Source organism: Staurois parvus, unplaced genomic scaffold (assembly GCF_062004578.1).
Source record: "Staurois parvus isolate SC_StPar_1 unplaced genomic scaffold, SC_StPar_1.0 ptg000111l, whole genome shotgun sequence".
NCBI classification, from domain to species: Eukaryota; Metazoa; Chordata; class Amphibia; order Anura; family Ranidae; genus Staurois; species Staurois parvus.
This window is the reverse complement of record NW_028317907.1, coordinates 52,501-65,000: the sequence shown is the minus strand read 5'-3', so window position 1 is coordinate 65,000 and position 12,500 is coordinate 52,501. Positions and strand designations below refer to the sequence as shown.

The 12,500-nt window shown below is 44.7% G+C and overlaps 1 protein-coding gene across 4 annotated transcripts in view; it reads right to left on the bottom strand.

Annotated features, from left to right (window-relative positions):
• The window catches only part of USP19 (ubiquitin specific peptidase 19), a 99,497-nt gene that overhangs the window by 38,081 nt on the left and 48,916 nt on the right, over positions 1-12,500 (bottom strand). For all 4 annotated transcript variants that reach the window (XM_089671643.1, XM_089671641.1, XM_089671642.1 and 1 more), the window contains exons 19-20: positions 12,275-12,438; positions 5,215-5,393 (exon numbers count right to left, since the gene is read on the bottom strand). In XM_089671643.1, coding sequence (XP_089527769.1) covers positions 5,215-5,393; positions 12,275-12,438 — 343 coding nt within the window. The remainder of the gene's footprint in view (positions 1-5,214; positions 5,394-12,274; positions 12,439-12,500) is intronic.

Below are 12,500 nucleotides of genomic sequence, written 5' to 3'. Positions count from 1 at the left end.
AGAAAACAGTGCTCCCCCACGGACAAGCAGTGGACTGTTCCTGTCTATAAAGCGTGCATTGAGAGTGCTGACATCAGGAACAGTCCATTACAAGCCCCCTGGACCATGGGGGGGACCCAAAAGGACCAGTCTTGTGTGGGAAGGAACAGCGGGTCAACTGAGTATATGTTCAGTGTCCTCTCCCCTACAGAAAAAGGAGTAATTAACCTGCGCAGTGGGGCAAATTCTGCTTTAACTACCTTATGTGGCAGTACTATGTCCACTGGTTAAAGACAGCCCAGGCAGTGTCATATACAGGCCCTGTGTCGGCAACAATTTATTTTTTTTTTCCTTTTTTCAGGGAGACATGGCAGTCACTGGGCTATAAGGCAATCTGCATTCCGCTAATATAGAGGGTGATGCAATACAGGAGTTATTGATCTTTTATGTGGCTTTAAAATCAGAAATCTGTGGTAATACCATACACAGCTAAAACTGGGTGAGCGGAAACATATGCTGAACATTTTAATGACTTCACACCTCCCACTGCTCTTCATTAGTGAAGGAACACAATTCCAAATAGTATCGGCTAATGAAATCATAATAAAAGAGGGAAGTATGCCATAATGCGTTACCTACAAAATGTACATATTACATACCTACATACACACAATTATAATATAGGGCCCTCTAATCCCTCTTGTATTGAACTGTATTGTTGCTGTATTGTCTCCCTCCATAATGTAAAGCGCTGAGCAAACTGTTGGCGCTATATAAGTCCTGTATAATAATAATATATACATATACACACACACACAGTATATTAGTGATGCACCGGTATATTGGCTGTCGAAAATTATCGGGCAGATATAGGGTTATCTGTAATTTGCTGAAAGAAAAAAAAACAAAAAAAAGGGGCCCAATAATGGTAAAAGGCTTCAATGCAAAAAGCCACCCCCCGTCGACTTCAACGCAAAAAGGCCCCCGCGTCGACGTCAACACAAAAAACACCTTTTTAAGTTAAATTTTATATATATTTTATTTTTTTCTCCAAATTTTTGTGTTACACGTTCAGTAAGAACATGTACTTCCATCTGGCTGTGGAATAAACATACACAAAGTACACACCAGGGCAAAAAGTAGCAAGAAACAGCAACCAGAAAGCAACTGCCGCTAATACAAATGGTATAGAAAAGCTCATGGTTTGTTACAGGTTATCGGCAGCACCTTGTGACAACCAAATAGATCATCTAAAGCAGTTGGAAATGCTTGCATGGCAGTTGGTAGTCCAAGGTTCCAAGAATCGGTTGGGGAGGGGGTATGGATGGTGACTAGATATTCTCAGAGTTGGTCCTGCAGATAGGATGACATCGTCGGGGGGAAGGAGAGCCGAGAGGACACACAGGCATGGCATCACAGCAAGAGGTGAGCGGCAACCTTGGTCTGTGCCAGTCAAAAAGAAAAGGAAGTTACTGGCCAGGGCAATAGGGGATCATAGGGCCCCTGTGTCCTTGCCTAAACTCAAAAAAGCCTATGAAAAAGGTACCAGGGGCATCTCATGGGGCCCCTTACTGACCCCAGGCCCTAGGGCAGAGCCCGAGTTTCCAAATGGTCAGTCCACCCCTTATCCCGGCTCAACTTGCCAGCCAGCTTGCCAACAACCGAATGAACCTGTCTAACAATATACATTAAAAACAGGGGTTTAGTTGGCAAACATTTGCAAATACATATGTAAGCCACAGAGCCACGTCACGGTACCCTGATAATCTGTGGTCCTAACTCTACAAATTGTGAGAGCCCCCATAGTAGAGGCACATGTATTTAATGGATAGACCAAGGGCAGGTGAACCTGAGGAAGCCCCCCCCCTCCTTAAAAGGTACAGGAGCGCACCGGACACCCAGCATGTAGCACAATGGCAGCCAGGGTGTCCAGTGCACCCCTTCGACCAACAGGTCAACAGTACAAAAGCCAGTAATAGACCGGGGCAGTGGCCATTTTTTGTACTGCTGATTTGTTGGTGAGTGGGTGCACTGGACACCTTGGCTGCCATTGTGCTACATGCTGGGTGTCTGGTGCGCTCCTGTACCTTTAACCACCTCCCGTCCAGCCGTTGTATATAAATGGCCAGACGGTGGCAGTGCAGGGGTGGGTGGCCGTTTATAAACAGCCTCCCCGCACACTGCTTGTGCGCACTCCCTGGGAGCGCGCAGCACCTCCGGACACAGTGGAACACCGATCGTCGGACGGGAACTCTGTATGAGGTCCCGATTGGCCAATCAGTGATCACATGCAAAGTAGTAAGCAAGATGTCACTTGTGACATCATTGCTTACTACGTGTGAAATCTGTGAATGATCACACAGAGGTCACATGGTACAAGGCTATTCACAATATCCTTGTACCATGTGACAAGCTGTGACCAATCACAGCTCACTCAGTAGTTCTCAATGGCTGCAAGAATGCAGCCAGAGAGGAGAAATGATTGCTTTTACAGCCTTTACGGGTGTAAAAGCAATCAGTGTAAAAAAAAAAAAAAAAACTTCTTCACCCTCCACAAGTAGTAGTGTCACCATGGTGACACTGTACTGCTAGGGTGACAGTATGTAAAAAAAATTATAAAAAATATAAAAAAATTAAATTTTTCTCTTAAAAATTATAATTTTGGTTATAAACTAATTTGGGTTATTTACTAAAATGTTTTTTACTAAAAATATAACGGAATAAATTTTGGCCAAGATTTATGATGAAATACTATTTATTTGCAAACTTTTATAAGAAAAACACTATTTTTCAAAATTTTTGGACTTTTTAATTTACATAGCAAAAAAAAAAAATTCCCAGTGGTGAATAAATACCACCAAAATAAAGCTTTATCTATCTCGAAAAAATGCTACATAATTCATATGGGTACAGTGTTGCATGACTGCGCAATTGTCATTCAAAGTGTGATAGCGCTGAAAACTAAAAACTGGCCTGGGCAGGAAGGGGGTAAAAGTGTCCAGACTGGAAGTGGTTAAGGAGGGGGGGGGGGCTCCCTCAGGTTCACCTGCCCTTGGTCTATACATTAAATACATGTGCCTCTACTATGGGGGCTCTCAAAATTTGTAGAGTTAGGACCACAGATTATCGGGGTGCCGTGACGAGGCTTTGTGGCTTACGCACATATTTGCAAATGAGTGCCAACTAAACTCCTGTTTTTAACGTATCCTGTTAGACAGGTTAATTCGGTTGAGCCGGGAACTTTCTTCTCTTTTTGACATGCGTTGCCCCCTCCATGTGTTCCTTGCTGTAAAAGCCAGTTATAGACCGGGACAGTGGCTATTTTTTGTACTTGGTCTGTGACAGCCCTGTACGAACCACGGTCGCCGCTCACCACCCGGCGTGCGGCCCAGTCATTATCAGGCCATGGACCAGGACCGTTCCATGGCCCAGAGTTGAGCAACTCTGATCTAAAGTAAAGCCTGCTATCAATCATCTCTAAATGGTGATATTTATAGCTGAATTTTGAATGGAAATAAATCCATTTAACCTCTTCACGACGGCCGCACTCCCGGCGTCTGGGCCTAGACGCCGAGCGGCCGCGCATTTGCGTGAGATTAAGAAAAAACATGTGCTGAGAGCGCGCACCCTCCACGCTCCCAGCACACATGTCCGGTACTCACGGAGAGGTCCTGGTCTGCTCTTTCGATCGGGACCTTTTCAGATCGTATGACCACAGTGATGACATGGCGGTCACATGATCCCTAAACCCCGCCTCTTGAAACTCTTAAAGGGCCGGGAGGCCGGTGGGAAGGGGTTGAGCTGGATGTAGGACATATACAAGCAGGTAAACTGGTGCTTAAAAAAAAAAAAATTTAAAAATGTTATATTTTGGCTTCTCTGGTTCCTCCCCTTTTCCCCTTCAATGTGCTAATGAACGTTTTAAATAAAACCTGTTTTCATTACATACCTCATTTTAGATCCAGTGATGTCTTCGCTGGGTCTCTGTGCAATGCAGGCTGATCATTGCCAGTGGGAAGGGCTGGCAGGGAGCTGTACATGGCTTCCAGCAAACATAGCACCCTGCCTCAGTACTGCTCCCACTGCTGGAGGATGCAAATATCAGAACGCCTTGATGGGTAGATCAGTCTAGAGAAGTGGCCCTCCTATGCAGGCTGTATTTGCAGGAAGACTGCCCTCAGTTCTGCAAAGGTCAAAATGTCCTTCCAGGGGAGCAGGCATGCCTTGGCAGATTTGCATCTGCATGCAGACCACCCTAGTTAACACCCGCATGCGATGAGCCTCTATGAATGAAAGAACTAAAATTCATGGAATGATAGGAACGGGCCAGGGACAAGTAAGGCTGGACAGGAAAGAGCTAGATGATACTAGATGTTCTTCAGCCAGGAGCTGAGGCGGAGCTCTGTCTGACTTGCTGCAGCTTCTAATGCACATTGTGAGAAGCTCACAGTGTGCAGTGAAATCAGAGTAAGAAAATTCAGTCTTGTAGAGGAGCCTCTACAGCAGACTGAAGGGAAAGCTGGAGCTCAGCTTTAAATCTACTTACAGATGGACCACAGATATAGTTGCAATAAGCACCAACATCAAAATAAATATACACAAGAATACAGTTTGTGATCTATATAAACTGTTGCAGCTCATTCGCTCAGCCTGACAATCATGTTCTACCTTCAAAATGTTTCTGGTTTGTCTTATAAACCGTTTTACCGCCCTTCAGAAGAAACATTGATGTTTTAACATGCATCTCCGAAGCTACTATCCCAATCCTTCATCCACTGTTTAGGGAATCACCGATTGGAAACAAAGTGCGCAGGGCAGGAGAGCTTAACATCTTCACGCCGGCCGAACGCAAATGTGCGGCCTCCCAGAGTCTGGGCCTAGACGCCGAGTGGCCGCACATTTGCGTTCTATGAAAAAAAGGACATATGTGCCGAGAGCGCGCGCCCTGCGCGCTCCCAGCACACGTGTCCGGTACTCACGGAAAGGTCCCGATCTCCTTTTTCGATCAAGAGCTTTCCCGATCATGTGACCGCCATGACGGCGCGTCACGGCGGTCACATGACCCTAAACCCCGCCTCCCGAAACTCTTAAAGGGCCGGGAGGCGCCGGCGTGAAGGGGTTAAACTGAGACTTCATCAGCAAGTTCAGCCATTGATAGTCGCAGTGAGCTCAGTAACTGACAAATAGATTCCCAGCCTTACACAGTGACTGCTGTAGTGTCTCTCGGCCCATTACCTGACTCGTAGCTCCATCAGCAGATGCTCCCGTGTCAGCTCTTCGATTCGCAGCGTGCCCCCGTACGGGTCTCTCCACAGGAGAGTTCCTCCGCCGATAAAACAGTACATATGCGTATCGCGTCACCACTTGGCTCTCGTCCACCGAGGTCACTGTGCTGTCGTCAAAAAGCCTCCAGCCTACAGAAAACAGAAGTGTCAGTAAAACTTATTCACATCACAGCAGTATAGCACTAGAAACCACAAAATATAGTAAAAGTTTGAAATGCTAAGGCCCCATGTACACAGGACACTTCTGAACGATGGAAACTGACTGCTGGAAAAAGTAGGTTAAAAATCGTCTGTTTGGGAGTATTTGCATAACGCGTTTATGCACGTTTTTTAAAGAGAAGCACAGGAGAACCTCCCAAAATGCCCAGAATGCACTGAAAAGTGGTAAATTAACTATTTCAGACTGTTTCAGCGAAATACAGAGCGTAGAAGCAGAGACAGCAGTATGTGTGGAGATTAGCTTCGGTGTGAGTTGCTCATTAACATTTATTTTGTTTCCAAGGGTGGGAAAGGTGTCTGGTGGAGGGAGTCATTAGGGCTAACTGGCAGGGAGGAATTTGAGGTGTGAATGGTCATTAACATATCTTTTGTTTCCAAGGGTTGGAGAGGTCGGACGTGTGAATGGTCATTACAATGTGTGACAAGCTTGGTAGGAACATCCTGTGTTCAGTGTTTTGTCCATTTGAGTACCTTGAAAACGATTTGCACGCATTTTTCATGATGAAAAAAAGGCTCTGGACAGCATCGGAAACTGGAAGAGTTAAAAAAAAAATAAAAAAATTCAAATGCAAACGCTAATAAACGTGATTTGCCGCGTTTACAAGCGTTTTGCGTTTGAAATGCTGATAAAATCGACTGCTGAAAGCAAGTTTTCTGCGTTCAAAAAAACCACTGTAAACTCAAATGACTGTAAATGAAGAGGTGTACATGGACACATAGGAAAACATTAGGGAGAGTTCAGGGGCTGCTGAAAAAAATGCTGAACATCTCCTAAATGTCAGTTTATCATCTGCAGTGTACATGAGCCCTAAGGGGCATATTATTAATAAAGCAGTGAAAAAGAAAATACATTTTTACAAATGAGCTCAGCACTCCGCTGGCTTTTGAACTCAAAATTACTATTAAAATGAATGTGAAAACGCAGGCTGCAACAACACTGCAATATAAAGCGGATGGGGGGGGGGGGTACCTTTTTCTGACAGGTACTTGCTCCCACTTCCACTAGCACTGCCCACCCCCACCCTGCAAAGTCCTGGACAAAACATGTCCCAGGAGGCTGCAGGACTCCGATGAAGAAGGGGTTGCCCTTGAAATGCGTCAGCCATTTAAGACTCTGGTGAGGTCACCTTGTACTCTGTAGCCCAGTGGTCTGACTCTGCACACTCTAGACGAGTAGCTCGATGAATGATTTTAATTCATGTTTGAGTATAAATTATGTTGCTTTTAATAAATAATAAATGCTGTGGGATAATGCATTAGGCTGGTGCGCCCTCTTTCAGTCCTTTTTTTTGTAGAGGCTGCAGCACCAGTCTGACAGCGCAGCGCAATCTCATTCATGCGCAGAGGGAGTTTGGTTGCGAAACAGAAGGAAGTCACAGCGGGCTGCCACAGGCCAGATGGAGGCACTGATCGGGGAAATACTGGCCCAGGTGAAGGACTCTTGGGCTGGTGAGTGAGCTTCTTTAAAAATAAGTATGGAGTATTAAAAACACATACACACACTGACCCTAGGTGGATGCAGCATTAATCTGATGTTGCATCTGTCCCCCGCCACCTCTACACTGAGAACTGAGCGATCAAAGACCGCTGATCGTTCAGTTCGAAGGCTTCATGTACACAGGACACTTCTGAACAATGGAAACTGACTGCTGGAAAACGCAAGTGAAAAAACGTCTGTTTAGCTGCGTTTGCATACCACGTTTATAAGCGTTTGCACTTATAAGAGTTTTTTTTAAAGATAACCTCAGACCTTCCAAAATGCCCAGAATGCACTGAAAAACAGTTAAAAATTAACTATTTCAGACATTTTGAGAGAAATAGAGAGCAGAAGCAGAGAGAGCAGTATTTGTTGAGATTAGCTCTTTTTTTTTTTGTGGTGTTTGGATGTGTTCCGGCTCATTTCTGTGCAGAAATTATTGCAGAAGTGTCCAACATATTTTCTTTCATGCGAAACCTCAAAGTACGGTGTATTGGGTCCATTTGAGTACCGGGAAAACGCTTTGCATTCATTTTTCATGATGAAAAAAGGCTCTGGGCAGCATCTGGAAATGGAAGAGTCAAAAAAAATTTCCGAACGCAAACGCTTATAAACGCAGATAGCCACGTTTACAAGCGTTTGAAACGCTAATAAAATCTATTCCTGAGTGCAAGTTTGGTGCGTTGAAAAAAAAAAAAAACAACTGTAAACTCGACTGCCTGTAAATGACGATGTGTACATGGACACATAGGAAAACATTAGGGAGAGTTCAGGGGCTGCTGAAAAAACGCATAACAGCTCCTGAACGTCAGTTTATCAGCTGCAGTGTACATGGAGCCCACGTCTTCAATGAGCAGAGAGCCAGGGACTGTCAGTCCCTGGCTGTCTGTTCTGTCCCTCCAGCGCTCACTGAAGCGCCGAGCTGTGCAGGGCTCAGGAGTGGGTGGGCTCAGTCTCTCGGCAGTGCATGGAGAGGCTGAACAGGCTGCTGCTCCAGGCATCTGGGTGGATCCTGACATTAAAGTTGGGATCTCTCCAGAGCCTGGATCGGCTGAGTGACATCAGCCGCAGGAGACTTTAGCCCGCTGTTGGCTGAATATGGATCACAGGAGCGCAGAATTAACAACACTAACAACATTAACAAGAGCTTTGGCCCTACTGCTCATTTAAAAGTCAGCAGATACAGTATTTTAGCTTCTGCCTTTTAATGAGAAATTTGAACTTTTGTTGGTTACATAAATTTCTTAAAATTTTTATATAAAGTAGAACTTTAGGAAAACAGCTGAATATAGAATGGAAGAAAAGCATGCATGAACAATATTACCAGACAAAATATTTGTAACCTGTTCACCAAAGTCTGGACTCAGCAGGATGACCCCAATATTTCCTCTCTTTAACCACCTGAGCTCCAGAAGATTTTACCTCCTTCATGACCAGGCCATTTTTTGCTATACGGCGCTGCACTATTTTAACTGGTAATTGCATGATCATGCAACCCTGCAACCAAATTTTATCTGTTTTTTTATTATATAAAACGGAAGAAAAAAAAAAAAACTGAAAAAAAACCCACAATATTTTTACATCAAATAAAAATTATATATAAAAAAAAAAAGTAATTTCTTCACAAACTGAAGTCAAAAATGTATTCTGCAACATGTCATTGGTAAAAAAATAAAGAAAATTACAATAAATATATTATATATAAATATATATTAGTAACAAATATATATTATATATAAATATATATTAGTAATAAATTATATATAAATATATATTAGTAATAAATTATATATAAATATATATTAGTAATGGGGGTGACCAGCGACTTATAGTGGGACTGAGAGTGTGGAAGGCAATCTGACACCAACCGATCCTGGGTGGGAACTGACACCAACATCACCAGTGACACTAATACCGTGATCCATGTTAATACTGTATACGCTCTCGCTATAGTGATGACACTGGCTGGGACGGGGTTAACATCTAAGAGTTATCAAAGGGTTATCGATGTGCCTAACAAACGTAAAGTGTGTAATGGTTTTATCAAGTGATGACAGTTTTTACTCCCTGCTTTGCAGAAAGAAAATAAATACAAACAAACAACCTGCCACATCGCTGCTCTTGGGTAAACAACACAGGACTGTATCTTCAAACACAGGGCTCTCTTCTCTCCTTCGCTCAGTGGGTCCTGGCCATAAATCACTGGCCGAAACCCGCTGATCGGCTTGTGTTGTAGTGAATGTCAGCACAGCCGTGGCAACGGGCACGTGAGCCCCCCCTGTCCAGAAATGCTGGATCATGTACATATACGTGATCCAGTGCACCCGGGCCGCCCTGTAGCAGTATATCTACAGTGAGCGGTCTGGAACTGGTTAAGGTTTCAGCTCCCTGCGTTAACTGCCTGTTCCTTGGACAGAGGATGACGCGGATTCATTGTCCAATCAGAAGACTGGAAGAGGTGACACAAGAAATGCGTTGCAGAACAAGGAAATCAGTCACCTGCCTGAATGTGCAATGTAACAAGTGTATGTAATTCCTGAGACTGGCCATACAACCAGGGGCAGACTGACAACTCATGGGGCCCCCAGCAATAGGGGCTCATGGGGCCCCCGTGTCCTTGCCCAAACTCAAAAAAGCCTATGAAAAAGGTACCAGGGGCATCTCATGGGGCCCCCTACTGACCCCGGGCCCTCGGGCAGTGCTCGAGTTTCCAACTGCTCAGTTCACCCCTGCATACAACACGACTTGGGTAGGTTACATATATTTAAAATGTTTTCAGCCACCCGCCTAGATTTCCTCTGGTAAAATTTACTGTAGGAATTAGCAAAAATTAAGAGTTGTGAGCTGCTAAATCCACAGAGAAAAAAAAAAAAACAAGAAAATGTTCTATTAGTTGACAGCAAATATTTGGAGAATGCTGGTAATGTACATGGAAGTGTACTAATCACATCAGGCATCCTGGATTGAGCAAACAGTTCTGCAAAGTGTTGCTAGCCACTAAATCCGTTTTACTGATTCCCTCTGCTATTTACGGAATGCCAAGATCCTGCTTTTACCACGGCCATATAAAAGGGAGTCATCCATGTTGTAAGAGAGCTACCACTTTACATGAGATTGGCTACAACTGTAAAAAAAAAAAAAGGTTACTAGTGCTCATTCACATGTGGGTGCAGAGAGTCATACACCGGAAAAAGAAAAAATTTAGGGGGGGGCCAGGAGTCACAGCAAAATGTACAAATCAATGGTAGGCTGAGATTGTACACTGGTAACCTCCCACCTGTCCATCTACATGCATACAGAGACAGATGAATGGCCATCCAGAAACATGCATCCATCCCTATATGCACGTATGTACTCGAATGTGAAGTTACTACAGTACAGAGGCAGCTTACCACTGATATATACAGGGGGCTGTATGTAACCACCTGTGACTCCCGGGTACAGAGACATGCATTTTTTTTTTTTGTAATATTTACAGTGTATGACATTCTGCGCCTGTATGAATGAGCCCTTATTCTAGTGAGAGATGCAGGTAAGAAAAGCATGTCAAGCGAAGTGCTTGTGGAAGCTGAAAAACCTGCTGCCATGCTCTACCCTGTTCACCTCATTTGGTTTACAGGTAAACCAAAAATCCCATTTTCTTTATCGTACATCACAGATCATCTTTATATCCATGATCATCGGGATGTCCCAAAGCACTGAATATGAAGGGAGGGCAACAGGCCTCAAACAACTAGAACAGGACCCTCTGAGGGGGTCTAGTCATCATCCATCATGGTGGCCTTCAGGAACTCAACTCACCCGCTGGGGATCACTGCCCTGGGCCTGTACAGTACCTCCCCGGTCCTCAAGGCAACATATCATTGTACAGGGTCCAGTGCAGACCAGAAACATCACAGGCCATCCACGTGTGCAGAGATCATGGTCCGGATATCATTCCTCTTGAGTGTTGCAAAGCCATAGGAAAATGGATCTGGATAAATCCAGCCTCCTAATCCCAGATGGAACCATTAAGCAATTGTTTTTATGCAGAGAGCTGCACAAACATGACCATCACCTAAGACACTAGAAAAAGAAAATGAACCCTTGCCTAACAGAGAAGTGCTATGCCTAGGAGGGGACTTCCTATTCTTTTGCCAATCACCTGATGGTAGTAGCATAACCCCATCATCATGCTGTGTCCCAGGACCCTAGCGTCACATCTATGCGGGTGGTGCCGCTGCGGATCCGTAAGAAAATCTGTGCAGCAGCACCACCCGCACAGAGGAATGTGGACCCGCGGGCGGGAGCCATTAGTTCTAATGGCACGCCGCCCGCGCTGGTAAACGCAACCGTACTGGGAACCGAGGTTCCCGTGCGGGCTGCGTTTTCCAAAGTGCAAGGACTTCTTCCCTGCGTGTCACAGGCACGGGAGTCCATTCAAATGAATGGGCTCTTGTGCAAGTGCAAAATGCGCCCGCATATATTTGGACCAGGAGTGATGTACGATAAAAAGTTAAAAAAAAAAAAAAAAAGGAGGAAAAAAAGTATTCATTTACAACTCAAGACTTTTCTTTTTTTTTTATTAAAGTGAAAGGCGAGGCAAACTGCAAAAAATGTACTGAAATAAAGAGTATGCTTCTATTACACAAAATGATTTCCTGTCAAGGGCTGACAACCCTACATCACTGCCAAATCCTCAGAGCTGTCGGCTCTCTGATCTGGGTCTCCCCATTCATCTTTGCAGTGTCATCAAGTCACCGCATTAACAAAGAGGGAGAAGCAGTAAGCAAGAGCCGAAGGGAAGGCTAAAGTAGAGATTGCTCAACTCCCTGAAAGGCAGGAGCCCTAGGAAGGTATTGGGGGGGGGGGGGGATCCACAGATCCAATCCATCCTGCGGGGATTGTCAGCATGCAACCTATACGGGGTGACACCAGATCCGCTCCATGAAAAGGTAAGTTGTAAAGCAAGCCGACGATCCCCGCAGAATGGATCGGAACTGCGTATTGAGCATAATGGATCGGAGACCAATCCATTGTGCTCAATCTGCAGATCCGATCCATCCTGCGTGGATCGTCGGAGGGGGTGTCACCAAGTGTTATCACACCGGGTGGCACCAACCCTAGAGACGCCCCTGGGCTTGACTTATACTTTAAAAGATACTAATGCAAATGTCACGGTAAAAGCACTCAGTAGCCATGTATCATTTCTGAGGTCTCCGTTTACCACCCAAAATCGAGCAGATTTTCTGGCACGGCTTGTCCGCAGAGTAATAAGTACCATCTACAACCTTCCAGACTTACAAATAGAACGAGCTGTGGTGTTGTCACTTACCTACATCACTCCGCTGACTGTTTTTATCATTGGGGAGTCTGGCATAGGCCGTGTAGTGTCCCCCAATCATGCCTCCATAATGATTAATGACTGCATAGAGGTCATAGATAGGCCTCTGGTGGTCTTCCTTTTGCCCAATGCAGAATGTTGTTAGATCCAGACCCCTGCAAACAGGAAGACAAAGATACACACTTCAAAACATTACTTCAGAAAAAAACAAAACAAA